The sequence below is a fragment of the Morchella importuna genome (genome assembly GCF_003444635.1).
Source record: "Morchella importuna strain M04M26 chromosome Unknown Morimp01GS027, whole genome shotgun sequence".
Taxonomy (NCBI): Eukaryota; Fungi; Ascomycota; class Pezizomycetes; order Pezizales; family Morchellaceae; genus Morchella; species Morchella importuna.
The window spans coordinates 169,341-196,009 of NW_025763424.1; the positions used below are offsets into that span (position 1 = coordinate 169,341).

The 26,669-nt window shown below is 45.0% G+C and overlaps 4 protein-coding genes across 4 annotated transcripts; 3 read left to right on the forward strand and 1 right to left on the reverse strand.

Annotated features, from left to right (window-relative positions):
• Positions 1 to 28: 28 nt before the first annotated feature.
• LAJ45_07975 (uncharacterized protein) lies at positions 29 to 1,567 on the reverse strand (the record flags this gene model as incomplete). The annotated part of the gene is made up of 4 exons (XM_046117529.1): positions 29 to 376; positions 434 to 588; positions 647 to 1,283; positions 1,355 to 1,567. The coding sequence occupies 4 exons, from the start codon at positions 1,565 to 1,567 to the stop codon at positions 29 to 31; spliced, it is 1,353 nt and encodes a 450-aa protein (XP_045969178.1).
• A 1,912-nt stretch (positions 1,568 to 3,479) lies between these two features.
• LAJ45_07976 (uncharacterized protein) lies at positions 3,480 to 6,670 on the forward strand (the record flags this gene model as incomplete). Its single annotated transcript, XM_046117530.1, has 5 exons — positions 3,480 to 3,519; positions 4,020 to 4,037; positions 4,191 to 4,575; positions 4,651 to 4,917; positions 4,999 to 6,670. The coding sequence occupies 5 exons, from the start codon at positions 3,480 to 3,482 to the stop codon at positions 6,668 to 6,670; spliced, it is 2,382 nt and encodes a 793-aa protein (XP_045969179.1).
• Positions 6,671 to 13,534: 6,864 nt separating this feature from the next.
• LAJ45_07977 (uncharacterized protein) lies at positions 13,535 to 16,519 on the forward strand (the record flags this gene model as incomplete). Its single annotated transcript, XM_046117531.1, has 5 exons — positions 13,535 to 14,087; positions 14,152 to 14,513; positions 14,574 to 14,990; positions 15,047 to 16,312; positions 16,376 to 16,519. The coding sequence occupies 5 exons, from the start codon at positions 13,535 to 13,537 to the stop codon at positions 16,517 to 16,519; spliced, it is 2,742 nt and encodes a 913-aa protein (XP_045969180.1).
• Positions 16,520 to 19,846: 3,327 nt separating this feature from the next.
• Positions 19,847 to 22,178, forward strand: LAJ45_07978 (uncharacterized protein; the record flags this gene model as incomplete). The annotated part of the gene is made up of 7 exons (XM_046117532.1): positions 19,847 to 20,047; positions 20,115 to 20,133; positions 20,198 to 20,334; positions 20,394 to 20,520; positions 20,578 to 20,794; positions 20,854 to 21,598; positions 21,657 to 22,178. 7 exons carry the CDS (start codon positions 19,847 to 19,849, stop codon positions 22,176 to 22,178), a joined length of 1,968 nt encoding a protein of 655 aa, XP_045969181.1.
• Positions 22,179 to 26,669: the final 4,491 nt, after the last annotated feature.

Below are 26,669 nucleotides of genomic sequence, written 5' to 3' on the forward strand. Positions count from 1 at the left end.
CTCGCGGGTAGTTAAAAATGACGGCTAGTCAATTCCTCAAAAGTGGTGTGTTTTCATCCATCATGCTCCCGATTCGACTTGGCCTTAAATCTTCAACTTTATCCTGCAACCTGATCAAAGCCCAGACTAGAAAACCTGCCGCGAAGCCAACGAATGCGTTTTGGAGTGCAATCATTGCAGCAGCAGTAACTGTCATAATCAAAAACCTTTCCTTCTTGTCTCGTTCCGTCAGCCCTCTCCAGGATGATATTGTGGAGGATGGCGCGGTTGTTGCTGATGGTGTTATGGAAGCACTTGGAGCATGAGTTATTAAATCTCTGGCGGATACATTCAGGTTCTCAGCGACCGAGACAAGTTCCATTCCCGCCGCAAATACCTAGGCATTATTTAGTTGATCTCGCTGCTCGAAATAGAAATAGGGTTAGGTAAATACCATGACTCCCAGAATACATTTGGGAAACTTTTGGAGCAGTTCCGTTAATGAGTTCCCGAACATAATGCCAAAACCTATCTTAAATAGGCCAAAGACTATGACACTTGCTCCAGAGCGAGCTCCAAATCTATACTGAGCTGCTAAACCACCAGACCCTGATTGACAAAAAGTCAGTTGATAGAACGCAAACATTACACCATGGGAGGTATTCACCGTGGCAGACAGGCATGGCCCCAAACCAACACCCTGTAAGATTCATTAGGCCGACCGAAATACCCAAACCTGTAATTGAAGGTGCCGGTCGATTCGGCAGTAAATCTTCACTCAGATATTTGACCGCAATGATAGAGTTCAAAATGGTCAACGGAATTTGCCCAACCCCAGCGGCTCCGAATCCATTCGTAAAATCTTGTGGCCGTGGTATAAGTGGTATGAAAGGCCACCACATCCCAAACTCAGGCAGTTTTCCTTCATCCGAGATGAGCTTAATGAGAGCGAGTACGATACCCACAAAGAAGAGAACTAAGGCTACGGGGAACCGAGGCATTCGTGAAGTTCCATATAGGAGTATAAATGCACCTGCGGTCCATAAAAGGTTGTCGTCCCACTGATTGGAATCATAATCCAGACCTGCTAATAGAGACCCTGCATTTAAGCAAAGCGAAAGCCCTGCACCAACTTGAATCCCTTTTATTATAGGCGTAGGGATTGTACTGGACACCCTGCTGAGTCCGCCTGTAATGGAAAGCAAAAGAACAACGGTAGCTACACCAAGCCCAGCTGCCATAGTCTCTTCGCGTTTCAATCCACGAGAGAGCGAGATCGATGCTATAGCGCTCATAGGTTGAACCTGGTACAGTTAAATCCTCAGTTAATATTATATTATCGTAAACCAATTCTTTCTGGAGATGGGTATCACACCACTAGCGGTACCCCAAAAAAGGCACCGCTGACGATATTAGAAATCCCAGAGAATAGCAATGTGGACGTTAAAGAGATGTTTCCGGACGCTGTAAGAGCTGTCATCACAGGAATGAGAGTACCCAGATCACCCAACGACCCAGCAATCTCTCCAAAAGGGTCATTGAGGAGGGTTCTCCAGTTGTATTTCATAGACTGAATTATAGAAGGCATGACGAGAAGACACACAGCGAGTTCAAGGGAGCAGGTAGATAAATGGGTAAAGAACAGAGGATGCAAAGGATGAAGAGGGGTTGTGGAGAATCATATCAAGTAAGATACAAGACAGTTCGCAAAAAAGTGAAAGCGGAGAAAGCGTCCCGTGAGCGTGATGCTTCCTATGTGTGTACTTAAATAAACCCTGCATGTTAAACATCAAGTATCCTCACGGTCCCTTGCATGCGTCATCCGCGTGAACCCGAATGGCCGATCTCAACTGATAAGCGAGTTTTCGATGATAGCTACATACATGTAATTCCACTCCTCCTCGGAAACTATGTGCGCCCTGATCATGATCATGGTGTCTATTAGATCTTCCTATTTCATACGGTAGGACATCTACTACTACACCTAGCGCAAACTACCATTTCATTTGTTATTCTTTGAGAGATTAACATCAACGTAGCTACGTAGACATATACCTACTTGATCTAGAGTACAGATCTGTTCGGACAAAATCTTATATCCAAGTTCCGGCATATATCTAAAACCACTAAGAAGTGGTGCCTGAAACTCCTAGGGCATTGTAGCTGCAAAACTAGATCTAGGTATAGCCCCTGACGGGATATATTACATAACTTTTGTGCGCAATAGTCTCCGTTCGGTAAATCGAAGACATGTACAACTACATGTAATTTTAAGGTTGACCGCCCTTAGTGGATACATGTATCAACATGACTTTCTACAAGCACAAACATACATGTATAAACCTTGATGCCCCCGACCCGTTGACTATGAAATTGACGAATACCACGTCTTGTGGCAGTGCGATTAAGTACTCCATGTCCTAGTAACCTTGGGTTAGTATGATTTTTGCCTACATACAGCCTCCATAATATACGTGCATGTCAGCCTCCTTTATTTGAGGCTCAAAACCCTCACATATCTACACCTTCGAATTATTGATCGCGGCCTAACCTAGTGGCATCTGTGATATCAGCCTGCTAACCGGTGAATTAAGGTGCATACATGTATTGAACTCCTCGCAAACATTGCCTCAATCTCACCGTACCTGGAATGTACTTCTAACACGTCAGCCTCTTGGCGACCCAAGCGACGTTGGACCCTGAGATAATTGTTCAGGGACTACGATAGGACCCTGGAGACCAGATAGCGTGGCCGAATTTAAGGGGTTTACTTTGAGAGTACATACATACGCGCGAGCGTTGATCATGAACGGCTAGTTTAGTTTCGTTTTCAGTCATTCTACTACATGGCTGTATCAGTTCTTCGTATTAATGACTTAATGACGTCTCGCAGTTTCAACTGATGAGACATTGACCCCTAGTGTTTGAGTCATCTGTGGGAAATGCTGCATAGGGAAAAAAATTCCATGAGTCTCACGGTTCAAATTTTGAGGCTTTCGTCCTCGTATACTCGCGCGTATATCGTGGTCATGCTAATTAAGATGAGGTATGCCGAATACATGTGGCTTTAAAGAATTAGTACTGATAGTAGTTACCAGTTCAGCACTCACGAGGAATACGATGTGATATCAAATGCGGCTACTGATAGGAACAGATGTCAGCCGTTAAGTTTTAGTCTAACCACGTGCCCGAGTAAGGACACAGGCCAAAAAGCTTATTTCGTAGAGACGTGCCAAGACTTGCTACTGAGCTCACAACCGGTAAGACAGGTCATTGGCCTGTTACAATATAAATATATCTTAGGTCTTGCAGAAATGTGCGAACTTGAACGAGGGCTTGCATAATACCGCACATGACAATTGTGGAGATTTCAGGGGGAAGCAGTACTGACCGTTTGATATTCCATTACCCGGAATAGAAATGCTGATGCATAGTAATTCCTCTTTCAAAACTATGGTTTCGATCGGATCTATCCTACTGAGCCCCAAATCTGTATAGTAATGCCTTGGAGTGAATTTTATACTCGGGTCAAGAATACTTGTATTAATTATCATTTTTTGCAAGATGGAGCTCAAATTAACAATTGTATTGTGTTATTTGGGCTTACTATATATAATACTCTAAGTTATAAATATCGACGTATACCTACATCCTGAAATAAAGCTGACCACGGCTTGATGTCACTTTAACCCCCCAAACCTCCCGGGGCTATCTAGGTGATATCTCCTAATCTGAACAACTTTCAATCATCATCACAGTAGATCTAGTGGATCTAAGATCCGCTGGTAGTGAAAACTGTGACACCACACACTGGGGATTCAGAATCTCAAGGCTCCAAACTTGGACATTAGCCACGGTCCCTTGCATCTGTTCGATCCTTGTGAAGATCATCCGCATTTGAGAGTTTGCGTCTTGTCTACCCATCCAGACAGGTTGCTCAGGCTTGGCTTTTGTTTAAGGAGCTCAGCCGCACACACAGACAACTAAGCTGCAGAAACAGGGCAGTGTGTAACTGTACCTGAGCTCGTGAGTCCATACAGCTCCTGACTTTTTTCATTGTAAGAGAGTCACTTTCTAGTGCAGAACCCCGCCCCATCTACTTTCTATCTTCCCTTTACCTCCCTCCTTATCCTACTCATCCATATTTTCCTTTAATTCGGTACCTCTCCCTCGTCAATAAGGCCACAATTTTGCTGATACTCCTACCAAAGTTTCGTCGCAGTCTATTGTCAAGATTGAAATGGCAGAAAAACATTCGTTGATAACGATTCCCCCTGAAATAAACAGACTAATATTAGAACTGTTGTCGTCGCATGACTTTATAGCCCTGCGCCATACATCAAGAGATTTTTACCGATACTTCGCATCACAGGATATCTCTCACTTCGCCCACAAGTTATTTTTCCCGCTATCGAGCGAATCGAAAAGGGCACAGCGCACCAGATATGACTTTGATTGCGCCTATGAGAGGTCTCAAAGATGGAAAGAAGGCCGTCCGTCTAATATAACGATTATCAACGAGGTCGCAGATGGGTCTGCGAGTTTATCGAACGGATTTCTAGTGGATACCGAAAATAGCTTGTTAGCCTATCAACGGTATTACTTTACTCTATTCTCCTATCTGTTTTCGGATAAATACTGGCCATGGTTCTTACGTTTGTTGCTTCCAAGAGCTCGTGCGATAGTGGTCCTTAAGGACTTGCAATGTACCGACGACAGCACGGACGTTATAATCGACCTTGAGAAGTTAGCCAGCCCATGTATGGGCGCACGCAACGAGGGCATGTTTTTAAAAGACGGCGAGAGTGTACGAATAGCAGCGAATCGGGGGATGCTATTATGTGTTGGTGAAGCTCACATCCATCCGTCGAGAAGTGAAGGGTTTCAAAGCCCACCCGGAAAGACTACATCAATATTTTCCTCAATTTGGAATTGGACGTATGTGTTTCCACGTGATCCTATATGTTATTATCATTGGCCTTTCTACCTTTCTACTGAGATATACTGACCTTTTGATAGAAATCCTCCTCCTCGCACAACTATTCCACCCCGTCAATTCTTCGAACATCCCCACTCAGCTTGTGCTGTGTTTTCAACAAAAAAGGAAGATCGTGGAAGGTTGATAGCATCTTGGTTTGAACGCGACTCGTTCATCTGGATGATCGTTGTAAACGAATTTTATGCGTTAGCAGAGTTCGACTTGGTAGAACAGAGGTTGGAAGGGTATATCTACCCAACTGCGGATCATCCCCCAAAAAAGATTAAAGATACTTTGAAAGGATGTGGAAACAGGTCAGATGGGAAACACGATGGACACCATTTTACCATAAAAAAAAAGTCGCTTTATCCGCCACTAAGTACCTTTTCAATTGCAGCAGATACTCGCGGGAAAGTTTTTTACCTGGGATTCCTGCCACCAAGTGCTGAACGACGACCTGTGGTGGAGGTACATGCAGTCCCACAATATGATCCTTCCAACAAATCATGGTCACCATGCACTGTCATTAAACGCATTACTTTGCGCAGTCTTGGTCGTCACGCCGGCGAGCTGAATGGTAGCACACTGAATTCATCATTTTGGATCAACTTTGATCCAGGAACCACAGTCAAGGAGCTGAAAGGACCAAAGATGGGACCATTAGGATCTTTTACAAGGGACCCCGATGAGGACGTTGTAAGGATTCGCATGACGGGGGATTTATATATCCCGGGTATCACGGGGCCAGACGAACAAGTTAGCATGGTAACCTGGGACATCACTGCCCGAGCTTCTCCTCATAAGCCATCAACAATCACTGAATGGCGTTCGGGGAAAGAATGGGATATTGACCCAGAAAGCGAAATTGATTTTGATACCGTTTCCCTCTACAAAAATGCAGAGGGTAAGGTTGATTTCGAGGAGCTATATCCGAGTCCCACATATTACACAAGGCACCGGAGGCGTGAAGCGTTCATGACGGAGTTGAGCACTATCCCACGTACAGTTGATTTCGACTGCATGATGGCAAACAACGAGATTGGGGTGATGCCGTCACTGTTTTGGGTAAAAGACAGTGATAACAAGAACAAATCCGCGTGTGCAGTATACGGTTCAATGGAACAAGGAATTCTCGTACGAGACCCCAAACCAGATAATGCTGATAATAGCGGCATGACTGTGTTTATGCCGCATCACGAAGCTGTTGAATTTCCATTAGATCCCGGTAGGAACGATAAAGATTTTATACCCGCGGGAATCCACATAAAGGCAACTTACAAGGTTACCTTGGATGTCGGGAGGAATGTTACTATCCGCAAAACTGCAAAACCTGTACCCACAACCACTCCCACACCTCCACCATCTCCCAAGAGGAAATCCAGATTTTTCGGGAAAATATGGACCGACTATATCTACCAGCATCGTGTCAACCGTGCTAATAACCGCATTGCGGCCACTGGTGTCATTGCTACGGATACTATCGACGGCGTCAGTTCCGATTCAAGCGAGACCATGGTTAACAATACCTCGGCCTTCGTCAGTGTGGATCTGCCCTTCCCAGGGATGGAAGAACATCGGGAGAAGATTCTGACCAAGATGGATCATGGGGATAAGAGATACTGGGTGTATGGAAAGGAGGCAGAGACCATTGATAAAGGGCTGCCATCACAGACGAGGGTGGGAGACAAGATAGTGATTGTCAGGTTTGACTGAACCGGGCTTTCTAGCGCATTACAATGCTGCAATATTTTACCGTATAAACTTTTACCATAAGTGCTAGGACACTTACATTTTTTTTTTTAATTTTTCTTCCTTTTCTTCCTTTTCTTCCTTTTCTTCCCTCTTACTTCACCTTATGACGGGTGAATAGGTGGTGAATCTTTGTTTTGCTCCTGGGGATAATGATATACTTTTCTGTACTGTTTTCATCAAATTTGCGATGCGTCATGTTGTCGTATGTATGTACCTCGTGTGTTGGGTGTTTGTTTGATTTGGTTGTCGGTGTTTGCTTGATGGAGATAATCATGAGATGCGGTGGGGTAATCTGAGTATATAATGTTTTTTGTTTTGTTTTGTTTTGTTTTTTGCCATACTACTTGTTTTAGCTAAGAGAGTTCAGGCCAACGTGCCTCTGGAAATCTATTCGCTAAGCTGTCTAACTCACTTACCTTGCCGTTTCCATGACGTTATGACGTTTAACGCGCTACCAATCCCCCTATGTCTCGAAAGGCACTGCTCATAGCCATCTCTAGATTAATGTATTTATCCAGCTGTCATTTGATATTCTCTTTAATCCTTCAGGCAACGCCAACCCCAGAGACTCAAGTGTCATGACATTTTTATCGATTGAAGCTAAAACTACCGCATAAATCTCTCCCAAACTATTTCTAATAGTAGCTAATCACCAGCAGTGGTTTTCTTCCAGGAAACGTCAAGTAGGATAGCTCAAATCTTCTATACCATCAGGCACCAGGTCATATATGCATAATACTCCGCTGCCTAAGATCTCCTATGCCCAATTGTAGGGCCCCAGACGTACTTTTAATCTCTTCTGAATTCGATGGACAGAATGCGCTCTCCACAGTCAGCAACCTGGCCATATGGACTGTATCCAAACTTTAAACCCTAGAGACGGCGAGTGTAAAGGGGTAATTGGAAGGCCTGTACAGGCAATGGCGATAGATCCCCCGAGTACCGCTTCCGAAGAATTAAAATATGTGGGGTTGGTCTAACGGTAGGCAGCCTCTCAGGGCGGAACACCGAGCTAATGTTTGAATTCTACGGCCGTCGGTAGGTCATGGTTCATTCCGGGGGTGGGAGTCCTGTAGAGAATACAATAAGTCGAGATTAATTGCTCTAGAAATACTCTACAGTGCTTTTTGTTCTTTTATAGTTGTACCTAATTTGATATTGAATCCACTTCTTCGGGGGTACTACGCGCCAGTCATGAGCATATAAGGCATATCAGCGATGTTTAATTATAATATACGCCTGCTTGTCTCAAGATATCTGATCTACCTCAATGAATGTTACCTTACGGCTTTATATTTCAGCTGGCTCCGGACATTCTTTGAAGCTTTAGAAGTTCCATGATCCACTTTGCAAGTTGGTTCCCTTGAATAAGGCTTTAGTAGTCAATATCAACACTATGGTAGTATCGATTCTATCTTTACTGTACTCCATAGAAGCTTTCATTTCAAGTGCTAAAATCAAAGTTGGTATTTACAAAGGTTGTTAGAGACTACATGTAGGTAAGAGATGCCAGCCTATTGTTCGAGTGTCAATATGACTTCTCGTTGTTTTATTGGGAGATAACTATACAGAAAGAGTTTTCTTAAGTGCTATAACTGAGATAGTGGCATTAAAGACACTTAATATGTTCTATATTATAGAAACATTAGGTGGAGTTAATTAATGAATTAAAAGAGAAAGAAAAAAAAAAGAACATTAGGTGGGGTTTAATGGCCCAAATAATACCGAGTGATATTCTGTGATTAAATTACCGTCGAACGTATTTTCCCTCTTGGGAGAATTATGAAAACTTGGCAGACCCAAAATTCGCGCTAGTATATATATTATAGCTATTAGTAGGGCCTTTAATCCGATTCTCAAATTTAGCTAGCTTTTCGGATTAGAAAATAACCCATTTAATTCCTACCTTTCGTAATAGGATCTGTGTATATAATGAGATCAAACATCGATCCGCCGGCCTATAATCTTTCATTCGTAACGGAAACCGTTTTATAATTTAAGGTGCTCAGGCATTAATAAGGCTCATATCCCGCGGCCTCGGCGGAGACAGCATATGGTATTTATAACTTAGAATAGAGGATCAATATACTGTACTCCGCGATCGATTGCCCCGCTTTCGATCCAGTTATATATCATCCTTAATCAAAAGCCAAAAGCTCGCTTTAGAGCATGTCTAATAGATCTAGATGCAATATTCATTTTGTCTAGTTATATATATATCACTATAAACGGATTTCAAAATGCATGCAATTAATAAATTAAACAAAAAAAAAAAAAAACGGATTTCAAAAACCAAGAATTCGGGAATCAATCACAATATATCACTCGTAATTATCATCACATATAACCATAACTTTCACATATATTCAATGATAAGCTCTACAATAATTACTAAGTAATCAGTATCATTATCTTAAAGACTAAGCAAACAGATGTTTGACAATTTCAAGCACCGCCCAGTAAGCGTGAACAGGTACCGCCGCACATCACCGACAGGGATATTCTGTAACGCCGGGATCCTGCACCTTATCTGATAACGACCTAACAGCCGCCGGGGGCCAAGAACCCAAGAATCAGCACCCACTTTAGATTGGGGCACCCACCTTCCAGGCATGCAAACAAAACATGCAATATTAATCTCATTGAATCGAGGCCCCAGATGCAACCCCCTTTGCGATTCACTGACTAGCTGCTGCAGGCACCTTCTTGTTTCTCCCCCAGCTCACTCCCTCACTTCCTTTCTGCCTAAAAAAAGTTCCCCTGAATCACCCTCTCTCCTTCACTCGCCACTTACGCCATTAAACAAACCCACAGACATAGCCGAATCCATCGAGATCAATTTACAGTCGCAACTCGCTATGCCGGAATTCAATATGTCGGATCCCTTGCTATCCCGGATGGATTTGGCTGATACCCTCATTCCTCACCAAAATTAATTTGCTATTCCGGATTTTGGCCTTCTCGTACCGTATGGGAAACTGGCCAACTCTCTGACCCCTGTCCCCATACAAATAATATTTGCTATCCCGGATCCACTAGTCCATACACAGCTAGATTTTCCCATTCACTGAAGGTCGAATTCTGAGGTTTTGAACACTTTTCCCCCTTCAAAATTGAAGCGGAGAAAACTCTATCAGACATCAAGTACTGCTAGCACTCGATACTATTAGAAGCTGAGCTCTTGAAGCAAAAAAAAAAAGGTTCAGAGGTGAGTAAATCTAGGGTTAGGTTTATTTATTGAGGATTTATTTGCTGTCCCGGATGATTTGCTATCCCGTACGAAATGGGCTGAATCTTGGCCATCCGGCATAGCGAGTTGCGACTGTACATCTGTACCCTCTGTCAACGGTCGACTTCCGGGGCTAATTCCTGAACGGGGGTTGCCGAGTCGATTCCGGGGGGGGTCCGTGTAAGGGTTAATATCGGCGTTGAAGACTTGAAATCGATTTTTCTGCTCTCGGGCCGCAAGGGGGGTAAAATAAAGGAGGCGAACCTCGAAATTCCATATATTGAATTATGTAACCTGAGCCCCTTGGTACGGCCCGCTTACTCCCGTAGCTGGGCTGGTAGGCCTTTCGTTAGTTATGAGTGAGTGGGGAGGGGCACGAGATCTGAGTCAAGGTGAGGCTTAAAATGAAATAAGACTTCATGGGGGTTAGAATGTCTCGGTGGTTAGATCCGTGAGGCTCAAACTTAACGTCGCTCGCTCTTGGGTTGTTACGATGGGGTTCATGGAATGTCACTCGATATGCTTAGATAGAGACCGTCACCAGAGGCTAGGATGCAGTTGGCACGCGCATATGTAAGCAGGCAAGCTGTGCTTACACCGCGTGCTGCCAACGCATGGGTTAGGGCTACTGTTTAAGGAACGTGCGTCTGTAAGGACTTGCTTGTTTGCTTGCAGTTGCTGCTGCTACTGCAACTAACCTGGCTGGCGCGATTATTGATCGGGTTGCTAACGGCACGTAGTGCGACTCTTCAAGACGACGAACCAAAATGGCGCAGAGCAGAGCGAAACAACGTTAGATAGAAGTGGGGTTGTTTTTTTATTGCTCCTTCCACACCATGGTGTCGGAAACTAGGTTTCGATTTCGATTTCAGCCTTATCGATGCAAGTAGCTACTTTGTTTTAGGGTTTCTTGTTTTTTTTTTGCCATGGCCGCAGCTTACATATTTGGTTGCTTGGAAAGCTTAGCATCGAAACACCATGGCATTAATCTTCTATGATGCTGCAGTATGTACATTATACTTTAATAGAGATGGTGATGGTTGTGATGATAAGGCTGACTGTTTCTCGCTTAACACTAGCCGAGTTATGCTTGGTGGTGTCGATTGAGATCTTCAGCTGAGGTTTGTTTAAGCTACGGCTGGAGCTGCGCAGAGTAGTCAGATTCGATAGCTGAACAAACAAAAGCAAACAAACATCTGAGATAGGGCAGTTAGGTAAGGAAAGCAACTGGCAACGATTTGCTTCCTGATCGCGCCTACAAAGCCTCAAGGCCCTCAACGCAATCCGGAAATTCAGTGAGATTTTGGCTCAAGCCTGCTTTTATGCAATTGGTGGGATAAAGCAAAGCAGCAGCCAGGGCTGCAGCGTCAGACGAGCGCTGTCGTCTGCGGGGTGAACTCTAAGCTGCCTGCGCGAGCTGCTGCGGGGTCTAAACACATGCAGTTGGAACAGGACAGCTCCGCCTATCCAGCGAATAATCGTAGATGGGCCAAGAGCTGTATTACAATACCTAAAAGAGATAAAAAGAGAACGAAAAAAAATAAAAATAAAGTTAGAGATGAGGCGGAGGAGGAACGGGAGGAGCGGGAGTTTTCTTTGTGCTTTTTGTAGGGCATAGATTTCGGATGATTTTTAATGGTAAGAGCCATGGATAAGGAGCGAGATATCCATGGAGGAAGGAGGGTATGAGGGTATTAGAGTATGCTCTGCCAGGAATACCTCGTTATAACTCTCGCTACACCCAGTTGAACCGAGAAGCGCATACTAGAAAGCCATGGGGGTTCATTCCTCTCTACTCTACGGGAACAGGGCTGGGGTCAAGCCAGCCATCTTTTGAAGAGAAATGGATCCAAAAATTCCACACGGTGGGCTGAGGATGGGCCGTAGATATATACTTGTTTACCACGAAAAGAACCAGAAAATGCAGTTGCTCAGGGCAAGGATTATTTGTATGGAGTGGCGGTGATCTCTCATACAAAGTATCCCTGTTTCCGTCACTTGCATTTTCTGGTTCTTTTCGTGGTAAACGAGTATGTATGATGGGTAGGAAATCGTGGCACAAGAAGCTGAGGTGATCTGGCAATCAACCCGTTACCATACATACATGTACCCTATCTTTTCGAGAGCAGGTGAGGATAAGGCTGAGTTACAGGAATTCATGTATGTAGCTGCTGTGCCTTTAAACTGTTGTATCTCATACTTTACATGTAGTTACATTCTTAGGTGGGGTTGCCGTGTGTGAGTGGGTATCACCACTTCCCCACAGGAAGCTTCTCGCTTCAAGGGCCTGGCTCTCTTCCACTTTTTCCACTTTTTCTACACTTCCATTTCGACGATGTTTCTTGTGCCTTTCGGTAGAGGTTTTTTTAAGCATTTTTTTGCCTTAGACGTAGTGGTACAGACGTATTTCGGAGTGGGAATACCTATCTGACATCCACCGATGAGGCTAGGAGGGTCGAGATTCTCCGGGTTACTGTGTTACTGGCGAAGTACCGCAGTAAAGAGTAGAGGTGCGGCTGAGACGAGTGATTCAACCTCCAAAAAGCGGGTTTTCTTGGCAACCAGTCGGAAATCGATTCATTAAAGCTCTGCACAGTCGATGGCCGGAGCTGTGGCGCGAAATGTAAGTTGTTGATCTATTAATAGACCCATTTCCTTCACCGTACATGGTGGTCTCTCATAGATGATAGAGTATCAATGCTCTACGCTAAAAGAAGCTGTCTCGCGTGGTGTGCGCGCAATAGACCCTACCAACCTCAATGCAGGAGAAATTCCTGTGCACTGTTGACCACACACCCTCCTCGTTCACTGCCACCGTGCCACAAGGGAGTGAGGGTGAACGCAGCAGCCCAAGCACACCCCACTAAACCCCCTGAATAAGACTTTCAGGGATTGTTTGCAGCCACAACGCTGGGAGCGCTGTTCTGGAAGGCTACTGCACGCGCGTAGAAGAGGGAGTAGTGTTCTAACCCCAAATGAGTAGCGGGCGTCAGCTACCACTCGAATTGCTGGCGGGGACAGGCCAACCAGAATACAGGGCGGCCCCATATTATCGTTCAGAGGTGGGAGGGGAGAAAAAAAATCAGAAAAGGGTCAAGGTGGTGTCTGTAGGTTGTAGGTACAGCATGTATGTAAGGTATTGCGGCGAGCTAGCTCGAGGCAAGTGCAGCCCGCAGTCTGTTTCACCCCTTCACGTTACGAGAGGGCCTATGGGACCCTCGTTCATTTCTTTTTAACAACTGCTCGCCCTCGTCCCCTTCTCCGCCTCTTCCCTTCTTTTCTTTGCTTCAACCCACTTCTCACTTCAGTTTCATCACCTCCATCTCTTTCTTGTGGTTTACTCGTCCCAAGTAGCAAACATCCAGTCCACAAGGGCTGAATTTTGCTTGCATTCTACCATTCATTTTTCTTTGAAAGATACCCGTTCGACTTCTTCTCTTCAAACCCCTTTCTCTGATTCTTACCATTCTAAACCTTCTACTTCTTCATCCCCTTATCAATCCGCTATCGATTCCATCTAAACGGAACACAAGTGAGAAGATAAAAAGACATCAACTGCTCCTTGTATCTCTTTTGTAGAGGTAACAATCCACAAAATGTCTTATCAAGGTGGTAATCCCGGTGGTCATGATGATGGCCACAATCTCCAACAATACCCTCCATCCACATACCATATGCCTCCTCCCCGAGACTACGATTCGGATGATGACCAAGAGAGAGTTCCTCTTAACACCGGACAAGCTGGGGGTCCTTTTCAAGCCCCTTTTGACGACCCGATGAGTCGTTCAACAACACCAGGCGGTTCACAAAGGCCAAACACTGGCTACTCACTATCTGAGAGCTACGCCGGTCCTCCGGGAGCGGGAGCTGAGGGTCCCGGATATCCTCAGGGTGGTGACCCCAATGTTAACTTCAACAACCGTGCTCCAAGTCCATATGCTAGGTCCGATACTTCATCCACCGAAGCCTGGCGTCAGAGACAGGCCCCTACAGGAATGAGACGTTATGCTACAAGGAAGATTAAGCTTCAGCAAGGTCAGGTCTTGGCTATTGACTACCCAGTGCCATCTGCTATTCAAAATGCGGTTCAGGCCAAGTACAGGCAGCCGGACGTTGAGGGTGGCAGTGAAGAATTTACACACATGCGATGTAAGTTTTGGTTAATTGGTGCCGAGGACGAGAAAGAAGAAAACATTGCTAAGAATTAATTTAGATACCGCTGCAACTTGTGATCCTGATGATTTCACCCTGAGAAATGGGTACAATCTACGTCCTGCCATGTACAACAGACACACTGAGCTGCTTATTGCTATCACCTACTATAACGAAGACAAGGTGCTAACAGCACGTACTCTTCACGGTGTTATGCAAAATATCCGTGATATCGTCAATCTTAAGAAGTCAGAGTTCTGGAACAAGGGTGGACCGGCTTGGCAGAAGATTGTCGTCTGTCTTGTTTTCGACGGTATTGACCCCTGTGACAAAGATACTCTTGACGTTCTTGCGACAGTCGGTATTTTCCAGGACGGTGTAATGAAGAAGGATGTCGACGGAAAGGAGACTACCGCCCACATTGTATGCTTTCCCCTGTATTCCGATTGGTTGCATGTGAAACGTCTGCTGACCAAATAACAGTTCGAATACACCACACAGCTTTCCGTGACTGCCTCCCAGCAGCTCATCCGCCCTCGTGATGATGACCCAACCTGTTTCCCCCCAGTGCAGATGATGTTCTGTCTGAAACAGAAGAACTCCAAGAAGATCAACTCCCACAGATGGCTGTTCAACGCCTTCGGTCGTCTTTTGAACCCCGAGGTGTGTGTGTTGTTGGATGCTGGTACTAAGCCTGGTGCGAAGTCGATCCTTGCCCTTTGGGAGGCTTTCTACAACGACAAGGACTTGGGTGGTGCTTGTGGTGAGATCCACGCTATGTTGGGTAAGGGAGGAAAGAACTTGTTGAATCCATTGGTTGCTACCCAGAACTTTGAGTACAAAATCTCAAATATTCTGGATAAACCCCTGGAGGCTGCTTTCGGATATGTCTCTGTGTTGGTAGGTTTGCTCATTTTCTGAATTTGACTCAAGGAATAGAAACTAACACAAAACAGCCTGGTGCTTTCTCTGCTTACAGATTCCGTGCTATTATGGGTCGTCCTTTGGAGCAGTACTTCCACGGAGATCACACCCTGTCAGCCCGTCTCGGAAAGAAAGGTATCGAGGGGATGAACATTTTCAAGAAGAACATGTTCTTGGCCGAGGATCGTATTCTGTGTTTCGAGTTGGTCGCAAAAGCTGGATCAAAGTGGCATCTTACCTACGTCAAGACATCAAAGGCCGAAACCGATGTACCAGAAAGTGCGCCTGAGTTCATCTCACAACGTCGTCGTTGGCTTAACGGTTCGTTCGCTGCCAGTATCTACTCCCTGATGCATTTCGGGAGAATGTACGCCAGTAGTCACAACATCATCCGTATGATCTTCTTCCACATACAGCTTCTTTACAACATCTTCTCTGTCATCATGTCTTGGTTTGGTTTGGCGAATTTCTGGCTTACAACAACTGTTATCATGGACCTTGTTGGTGACCCAAGTGATTCGGAACGAACAAACGGGAGATCTCCATGGCCTTTCGGTGAAGCTACTCCGATTTTCAACACCATCATTAAATACACCTACCTTGCCTTCCTTCTGCTGCAGTTCATTCTTGCCTTGGGTAACAGACCTAAGGGTTCGAAATTTACTTACATCGTCTCGTTCGTCGTCTTCGGTCTCATTCAGTTCTACATCATTATCTTGTCGTTTTATCTTGTCGTAAAAGCGTTTACTGGAAAGGCTGGTTTCTCGGAACTCGAGGCGAGCAGTGTTAGCGAATTTGTCACCAAGTTCTTCAACTCCAACACCGGTCTTATCATTATCGCTCTTGCTGCCACCTTCGGTCTGTACTTCGTTGCATCGATTATGTACCTTGACCCGTGGCACATGATTCACAGTTTCCCTCAGTACCTTCTCACAGTTTCCTCATACATCAACATCCTCAACGTCTACGCTTTCAGCAATTGGCACGATGTTACCTGGGGTACCAAGGGTTCCGACAAGGCTGAAGTGTTGCCATCTGTGGTCACGAAAGTAGCAGAAGATGGTAAAGCCAAGGTTATTGAAGAGCCCGACAAGCCGCAAGCAGATATCGATCAGGCATTCGAGGTTACTGTCAAGCGTGCTTTGTCTCCCTTTGTTCCTGTCGTTGAAGACGACAAGAAGACCCTTGACGATTCCTACAAATCTTTCCGTACTAGACTTGTAACTGCCTGGATCTTCATGAACGCTGGTCTTGCTGCTGTCATCACTTCAGATACCTTCGATCAGTTTGGTTTCTCAGTAAGTTAATCCCTCTTCAGATATTTAGCTGTGAATTTTATAGTTGCTAACTTCATGATTTAGCAAGCAAACGTCGCCTCCAAGAGAACTGCCAAGTATTTCCAGGCCTTGCTCTGGGCAACCGCCGCCTTGTCTTTAGTTCGTTTCTTGGGATGTTGTTACTTCCTTGGAAGAGCTTCTATTCTCTGCTGTTTTGCAAGACGTTAAAAGTCTTCAGGGGGTATGTTATGGGGCTGGGTGTTTTGCGGTATTTAGCATTAGTGTACTTGGTATATGGGGGAATCATAAGCGCATGCTTGAAAGAGACGGCCAATGTTTGTTTGTCTGTGTATACGAGTGGTGGTCATCTTTAGCAGCTATCTTGGGGTTACCGTCCTATTTTCATGACTAGGGAATGTTTTTCCTATATTTTCTTGTTCTTTTTTTTTTCTTTTATAAAGGTTACCTTTTTTTTACCCTCAAAAATTTCATGGATTAGTTCAGTAAACCTTTTTTTGTTTAGTTTAATCTCCCGCCATATCCTTGGGGATTTACGCTCCCTCGATTTGTTTCCCTTTGTTGTTTTACTCATAGATTTTACCGCTGCATACCAGAGTTCTTTTGGGTTTAACGGATGCATCGTTGATAAATGACGCACCTCCGATTCGATATCACAAGTACAACTGTCCGGTCCACGCCTCAATCGACCTTGCTGCATGTGAAAAACACGGGAAATAAATATCGTGATGGCGGAGGGAATCGTAAGGGAGAGGGGTAGACATACAAATGCAAAAGCCCAGGTGGAAGCTAGAAAGCTTTGACGAAACGCTTAAGGTGCAGATAGGCGGGGTAGGGGATAAGTTCATTAATTTTTTTTTTTTTTTTTTTTCCTCGATCGATATATGTGGGGTTTATGATTTGCCAACTAGCAATGCACTTCACATCCATTCACCATTCACCATCAGACACGCTCATTATTATCCCATGTTCTCTTTCTGGACCATCGGACGCATCTGCAAAATAAAAATATTGAAAGGAACCCGCCATACCGATTCCCCGCTTTCGATCAAATCGTCAGGGTCTCCGATTTTTCATCAGAATTGTACTCTGGCTGCCGCCCCCGTTAGCAAACCACTTAACCACTTGCCTGCAGATGCAAGCTATGGGGACGGGAGAGAGGAGGTGGAGATAGCAGCTCTCAAAAGTAAACCTTAGGCTTGCATGATATTGTAGATCTACACGATTGGTTGAGGTAACACAGCTTTTGTGTGGACTTGGTAGCGACGGTGGCTTTGTGGTTGCGCTTAGAGCCGGGGTTCTCCTACGGCGGGTGTTTCATGTCACGGGATAGTGCTTTGTTTGGTTGGTCACGGGTTTTGACGTGCAGCAAGGCAAGATTGTTACACGGGGTATCGGGACTACATGAGGCATGCCGTTGGGCAAGGTTGAAATAAGTATCCATCGGTGATATCAGGGCTGTCATCCTCATCGGTAATGAGAAAAAAGAGAACGAATAAAAGCTACCAAAGGATTGGATGACCTAGGCCTTGCTTAAAACTTCCCTTTGCTATTCTAAAAGATCTGGTAGATCAGGGGGCTCCGGAGGTAGAAGTTCCTCAGTGTTTTCGATCTGCCTGGAATGACTAGTCGGGGATTGGAACAATTGATATAGGAGGAAAGAATACACGATCTAAACCTTACGGCTTTCAAGGTATCGAGCAGATTGCTCTCATCTCTCTCCCTGTTCCCGCATCCTGTTACTGCACATCTGCTCATGAATCCATCGATTAAGGCAGCTATCTCACTACCCTCAGCTCATTCGCGGAGCTCTACACGATGGCTGCATTAGAAACGTAGCGGGTTTATGTTTGCATTGACCAATGATAGATTTTTCGCGGGTGCTTATATTGCCTAGCTGGCTGCAGGCCATAGCTCTTGCGACCTGTTGCTTTCGATATATTGTTTTCACACGGTTTTGGAAGAGGATCTATGGGGTGAGCTTCTCTTCTATATTTCCCAACTACCGAGAGCTCTCCTCCGGTTTTAAGTGTAAGGAACCCTTAATCTCACTCAGATGCTGAATATATATGATCAGTTACAGACAAATTAAAGTGCGGCTCTTTCCTTGGCGTTCCTCGCTTACTGCCTGAGGCTCTGCGGATTCACCCGCTGTCCACCCAAATTTCTTAGGGATGTTGTACAGGAGAACTGCATTAACAACTGCAGAGGAGTAGCTAAAAAGAATCTGATTCAAGAAACAGAGACATATAATGCTGCAGGCTTAGCTTACCTGATAAAGGCCGGAAATGCCCTCAAGAAGCATCAATATTGCAGCAGGATTCGATTTCGGTAGACTCCGTACTCCAGCATATATGGACTGTGGCTAGTGATTTCCATACAGACTAGAGGACGGAGAGGATCTAGCAAAACCAGCTTTACTAAATAAGCTACCTCCGGTAATTGGGTCTTGTTCTTAAATTTCAAATTTTAAGCACTTCGACAGAAAACTTCGAGAACTGTGTCCACCCTTTTTTTAGTATCACTACGGTCACGTTCACGCCGCCGGAGATTTGACAAGCAGAGTTTGTAGTTAGCTCCTAGTTTATTTCCAAGAAGCTAGCCGGTGATCGGCTCCGGATCCAATTTACGGGAAGGGAAGGGAGAGAGAAACCAGGTGCTCGGGCTCTCTTGTCTCAGATCTCAGACCCCCCTCCCTCCCCCGTGGCGCGGAATAAAGCTTGCAATGATTTCCGGCCGAGTGGCGATCAAGTCGTTCTTTTTTGCGGTTCTGTTTCGGATTATCATTTTTTCTTTTCTTTTTAGAGCGAGGGTTTGGGATGGTGATGTGCTATTGTGGGGTGTGGGGAGGCCAGGTGAATTCTGAAATGTTTACGATCTCGCTCGCCAGAGTCTGTTCTGGAGCACTCAGACTGTGGTGAAATCGAAGCGCAAGAGTGGCCTGTCAAAATTGTGCGAGTCCTGCCCCCTTCTCGATCAGTGTGTTTGTCTTGGTGTGTCTAGCTTGGCTAGATTCATGGCGCTAAAGTTATTAATGCCCAAATTCATTGCCTATTTGTCAACTTGGTCCTATACCCCATGCATCCGTCATCTCCCCGAAGATACTTTCCATGCGGTATATATCACTAGTCTGTAGGCCTGAGGAGGCATGTTATGAATAATTAAAGGAGATGGAGGAGTTGCAATATATAGTCATGGGAATGTTGAATCGGTAGATGAGATGAAAGCTCAGGGGTTATATAGAGGAACTTGCTTGGTTACATGTAGTTATCTTGCGAGGACTCAGATGGCCTAGAATGTCAGGGCTATGGATTCCGAAAACCCTTATCGTTCACATTGTCATCTCTCTAATCATTGCCCTCCATTAGATAAATCTTGTCGAGTGACCACCCGTGATCTAAGCCCAAGTTGCACTCACGCTAACCAACCAGAGCCTCATTCGGGAATTTTTGAAAAGCAACCCCAACAACAACGACCGAACCACCCCCCCGCCTCACCTCCGCCCACTTCCCCCACAGAAAGATTCCCTGTCGCCCGATGCGGCAATGCACCTTACTCCGTAGGCTTCTCCTACCCTTCGAGCGCACTCGGATTCCGGTACAATGGCCTACTAGTAGTAGGAGGGCTTTTGCGACCACCGGCCGCCTGGGATCCCTGAAGGCGACGAAGGAGCTCGAGAAGAGGATTGATGCGATCCCATTGGAGAGGTTTCGAAATTTTTGTATCGTAGCGCATGTTGTAGGTTTTCTGGTTCATGCTGTAGCAGTTGGGGCTTCTGGCTAACTTGGTGGGGTTGGGTGTGTAGGATCATGGGAAGAGTACTCGTATGCACTACCCTACTACCTCTGTGTCGTTTTTTGTTGGGTTTCTGATAAAGCGGTGGCGTAGTTAGTGATCGATTACTTGAGTTTACCGGGACGATTGCGCCTGGCGGAAATAAGCAGATTCTGGACAAGTTAGATGTCGAACGAGAGCGCGGGATTACGGTGAAGGCGCAGACATGTAGTATGATATACAACTATAAGGTTGCTACGATTCCCCAATGGCTAGCTTTATGGAAGTTGTTAACATCTTCTTGGTTTAGGGTGATGACTACCTTCTACATCTTGTAGATACCCCCGGACATGTCGATTTTAGAGAAGAAGTAACACGCTCCTATGCTTCATGCGGTGGAGCACTACTCCTTGTTGATGCCTCTCAAGGTGTTCAAGGTCAGCAGGCATGCTCTCTACCTGCTAGTAGTCATTTATACTGATATTACACCACAGCACAAACCGTCGCAAACTTCTACCTCGCGTTCTCCCAAGGCCTCGAGCTAATACCCGTCATCAACAAAATCGACCTCCCGTCCGCAGACCCTGAGAGAGCGCTGGAGCAAATGAGGACTAGTTTTGAGCTTGATCCAACGACGGCTGTGTTGGTATCGGCAAAGTCGGGCAAGAATGTAGAATCCATATTGCCGGCAGTGGTGGAGAAAGTGCCTCCGTAATTCATCACCTCCCCTGTGGCCTATGTAGCAAAAGGACAGTACTGATCCGGAATAGACCCGTAGGCTCTCATGAAGCTCCCCTCCGTATGCTCCTTGTCGACTCCTGGTATGATACCTATAAGGGTGTCATTCTACTCATCCGTGTCTTTGACGGAACCCTACGCCCGGGAGACAGAATCATCTCGTTTGCAACTCGCAAAACCTACATTGTCGGTGAAGTAGGGATAATGCACCCCCTAGAAACCGCCACCTCAAGCCTGCGTGCTGGCCAAGTGGGTTATGTCTACTTCAACCCTGGCATGAAGATCTCCAAGGAAGCCAAGATCGGAGATACCTTCACACACGTAGGAATGGAGAACACTGTGAAGCCCTATCCCGGCTTCGAGGAACCAAAACCTATGGTGTTCGTTGGAGCATTCCCGGCAAATCAAGATGAGTTCAACCATCTAGATGACAGTATCCAGCAGCTCGTCATCAACGATAGGAGTGTCACATTAAACCGTGAACACTCTGAGGCCTTGGGGCAAGGGTGGAGATTGGGTTTCTTGGGAACTCTGCATTGTAGTGTGTTTGAGGATAGACTGAGACAAGAGCATGGTGCAAGTATTATTATCACGGCGCCTACGGTGCCGTTTAAGATTATATATAAGGATGGAAAGGAGGCGATTATTAGAAATCCGCACGAGTTCCCGAGTGCGGATAGTGATTTTAATAAGATGGAGGGGCTTTACGAGCCACTCGTTCTGACAACTATTACGGTGCCGGAGGAGTATCTGGGAAGTGTTATTGAGCTTTGTGAGGTACAGATCTACCCACTCCCGCCTTTTTATCACTTCATTTTCTAATACAATACTGCAGGCAAACCGTGGAACACAAGTCGAACTCACTTTCTGGACTGCCACCCAAGTAATTCTCAAATACCGCCTTCCCCTCGCCCAGCTAGTAGACAATTTCTTCGGTAAGCTCAAGGGTCTTACAAAGGGATACGCATCCCTCGACTACGAAGAAGCAGGCTACCAAAAGAGCGACATCGTCAAGCTCCAGCTCCTCGTAAACAAAGTCCCCGTCGATGCCATCTCCCAAGTTCTGCACCGCTCGCAGATCGCGAGAACTGGTAGAAAATGGGTCACGAAGTTCAAAGAATATGTCGATAGACAGCTATTCGAGGTCGTGATTCAAGCAGCGGTGGGACGCCAGATTGTAGCAAGAGAGACAGTGAAGGCTGTGCGCAAGGATGTTACAGCAAAACTGTATGGTGGTGACAGGACAAGAAGGATGAAGTTGTTGGAGAACCAGAAAGAGGGTAGGAAGCGGTTGCAAGCCGTGGGACAGGTCTCGATCGATCAGAAGGCGTTCCAAGGGTTCTTGCAGAAGAATTAAGGACAGAATGCTGGGCGTGTATATGTAACTATAGTGAGATGCGGATAAGTGGGTGTAGAATCAGAGAACAGGTTGATTGGTTTTTAGCTCTTTTTTTTCGGATACCATTGGCTTTCGGATATGAATCATCAAATATCACTCGTATCAAATTTTGCTCGCTTTTTGTTTTTTAGTGATAGGCTTTAAAACTAGATACCCTTAGGAGTGAGTTCAATCTGTGTTCAGGGTCTGATTAACTGTAGTCCCTCCCATGATTACCCATACACCAGCTAGATAGCACTTTTTCCTAAACAAATTGATAACTTAAGAACTACTTACTAGGCCCAGTGTGGTCCAAAAGGACAAGGGCACTCAAGAACAATATCTGTCCTTGCCTCTTGCCTTGAAGACTTCTAAGGGCAATTTTGGCTATAATGCACACTTAATATGCCATAATTGAATGAGGCCATGAATAAGTATACCTTTTACTTTTCCACCAGGTCATTATCATGCGCAGTAGCACCTCATCATATCACACTTGTGGTGCTGCTCTGTACCGAGTGATAACTTATGAAGATATATCCACTCTTTAAAAGTGTCAGTAAAATGGTAATGTCATATTGTCCCTCTTCTAATAGATAAGATTTGTTTAAAACCATGGAAAAGGCCTAAAATGACCCATATTTTGGTATACGTGCTTTGTAATAACACATGACGCAAAATGGAAAGTTTACTCGACTTCACTCACCCCTTCCTCGCCCAGAGAAACCAAAAATCAAAATAGCTTCCTAATTTATTTAACTACAAAAAAAGATAAATAAAAAAGAACAAAAAGTACTGCAACCGGCGACTAAATCCAGTTACTACTCCCACCCCTGGCTCGAACCCAGGACCTTCCGTCGTCCTGAGCACAAACACTCGGTGTCTAACCCGACGAGCAGCCTAGTAACCACTAGACCACTCGCCCATGGTGGATGCTGCGCCGGAAGTGATACTTGAGCTAGCTTGGTAGTATGCCAAGACGAAGCAGAACCAACCCCTAACCCTCCATAATATTCAATGACTGGATCATAGGAAAGTTTGTCATGTGTTGTTGTAGAGCACATCTACCAAAAAACCAAATCTTTCCAGCCAAACCTTTTCCGTTAAAACTATTAGAGGCGTTTTGCTAAAAAAGAAAAAAAATATTGAGTAACACTCGTTCTCCGTAATAAAAGCTTAAGCAAGTGGAACCATATCCCAGATAATGTATATTGTAGAGGCAGTCTGTATATAAAGAGAAGTTGTGGACCCGGGGAGAAGTTATACGGGGAGTTTATAGGGAGAGAATATTTAGAGGTGATATATATTTTTATGATTTTACAGAAAACACTTTTAAGACTGTTCGCGTAGGGGTTCCTGACGATGGGAGGAAAGACCATAATATTTAGATGCTTTGAGACCGTCGAAGGCTATTTGTATGTGGTTCTAAACCCGTATGATCTTATTATTTGTATTCAGTTTACAATTGGAGAATACTATCTTGAAGGTCATAGTGGAAGGTATCATGAAGAAACATATGATCAAGCAAAGCCTAGTGAGAATAATGACTTCCTTGGATAGATTTGATTTAGTCTAAGTAGACGGAGAAGATTGGAAAATTAATATCCAAGGAGACAAGTGTATCCGGTTCACAACTTGAACCCGAGGGCTCTATTCCCAGAGCGAGGGGTATACCCATTTGAATGATTGTGCGGACAATTACATCAACAGATATTTCATTCTGCAAAAGTCTGTGAGAATTATAACGAATACAAAATCATTGTTACCGAAATGACAATGCACTTTATTGTAAATTCCAAAATCGAGATGTGGTAGTCTTAGATAAGGTGGTCCACGAGGCCGAGGAACCTCGTGTTTGGACTCATGGCATACCTTCGGGATAGTCCGAGACAGACCCCTAACGATGCCGATACATCTCGATACACCCGCTTGTCTTGCCTCAATGTGTCCCGGTACACATTTTGTTACAGCCGCGGATAGATACAAGCCCAAGAGTGAAGAGGATTAATTATTGTAGTAATTAATAGGTTCACGAGGTTCACTGGTCACCAATGTCCAGCATCCTAATGCCTGTATGGTCGTGTACCGGTCGTTATGTCCGGAGAAAGGGTCGAGTTTTCCACGGTTTATAGAGCTGCATTTTGTATCTGGAAGCCATACTTCAACAACCTGAGTGCTGGAACTAATGTGGTTTTTAAGGGGAGGATAGTGAGGCCATCCGGACACGTCATGCTGACAGTTTGTCCCGTTTTATCCGTGATTAAACCTACCAGCCTAGACTTCCATTTCGATCAATTGGGTTTCGGTAATCTACAAATCTCTAGTTCTTTTCATCAGTGTGCTGAACAAATGGCGAAACCTTATAAATGGGGGTACCGGTGAAGAGGGAGGCTTGATTTATGATAGAACATATATAAATATTGGGCACAGGCACGGCCCACAAACTATCACAATTCTGACACCTCGACATTGACTATATGGGCCCTCCTAGTTACAGTGCGAAAAAAGGGGGTGGGATCACTATCATAGAATTACCGATATAAGTGAATTATAGTAGTGATACGGTAATCGTACGAGTGTAGTATATTGAATAATATTTATTTTTCGGAATACCGAAATTGAAGAAATGCGGTAAGAATACGGTAGTATGTAGCCAGAACACGTATTTCAGAGTATACTGGGTTAGTGGTAATGCCGAACTTTACTCATTGCAGCAGCACTGCAGTAGAACTACGGGATATAGGGATATACCTGACCCTAATTACGCATTTTAAGCTTGAAGCATCTCAAATATGAACATCACCAGATATTGATTTATCAATAGATCCCTGAGGGTTCATCCTCGGATGATGGGCGTTCCAGAACTGGGATATACTTTTTAAAAATAAGTTTTCCTGGTCTAGGCATAACATCTCACGCGAGATACCTCAGGTAATACCCCCAGCCGATGATAGTAATAGCAGACCGGTGCACGTGTAGACTTAAGCTTAATGATGATGGCTAACGTGATGTTAGGTGATACGCCCTGCTGTACATGTACATGTATCATCAAGGCAAGACTAAGCTCAAAACAAGCAGAACTAGTCCTAATCTGCTGTACCGGAAGGCACTAATTGGTATTCTTTGCAATAGATACCTCTCCAAATGCCACCATAAATCGGTATTGGAAAGAATACGGTATAGATAAGAATACCGCACTACTACTGTAGTGCTGCTGTAGGGATCCCACCCCCCCTTTTAGTACTGTAGTCTCGGAAGACATCTCTCAACAAGCGGTGGAACGTGTCAGGCGAGTGAGGGCCCATGAAGGAGAGGAAGCATCGGGCGAATGCCTCTGTAATTCCTAAAGATAAACAATCAGGCCTAACACGCCCACATTAATCAATGGCCACTACGTGTTACCTCATCCTAGGAACAGATATACATGAACTCACCTTATTGGATCTCGCCGGATCTCGCCGGATTTCTCGGATCAGATAGGACTCGAAGAAAGGCTACACTAGCGGTCGCATGTCTCGATTCTTAAACGTCTCTGCCGAACAAGCTTAAAATCAGACGTTACTGTTCTAAGTTTAGGGATGCGTGAAGGCTTGAATAGTAATCAATGATCAATCAGCATTTAAAAATAGGGGTCGTATTTAACCTTACACTCTATGCCATGACTAAGTATTTGTGGCTCCTCTCTCCCGTGTTTACAAATCGGAAATAACAACCTCAACTCTTTGTGTGACCATGAGATAGTATGACATCGTAAACCCTACAACTAATGGATGGTGCTGTTCCACAGGCAGGTATACGAGTAGAGTATCTACATGTAGTAAAGTTCATCCCGGATATGTTGGGGTATTTTCCGACTGGATTCTATGTGCTATTTGGCACCTTCTCGATTAGGTATGGATCTTGGTGAACACTCTTCTTTGGCTGTGCTTCTGGACGTTATGTATGCTGAGCCCAGGTATCGATCTGTATGGAAAACAGTTCACGACTCTTGAGCTTCTTCGAACAACCAACCTAAATAAGCTATTCAGAGTATACCAACTCGCTAGAAATTATTAATAGCGATCTGAGCATCGTTTATCATAACCTAGTCCCACCTGGGCATCCGAGAAGCCGAGAAGAGACAGACAAGGGCCAACCTCTTGTATCCGTGGGGAACAAGCATATCAGGGGAAGGAAAAGATACAGCCAGGGAAACGATTGGAAGCTCCAGAATATCACGCTTTTGATGACTTAACCCTACATGCAAGGCCATGTCGTCCGATCACATCCGTCATCCAACCAGGTTCCAACTGTAAGGTTAGGACGGCAAGAGTGCATGATGTACCAACAAATATGAGTATTTTTTACCTCAAGGACCTCAATTCCTTGCCTGAGGCAATCGTATAAAGACCTCCGTCCTGTCCGCTTAAGAGTTGCGTTCAGCATCAGCACCGTCTGTCTCGATCATCCACTCGCTCAATCCCACCCACA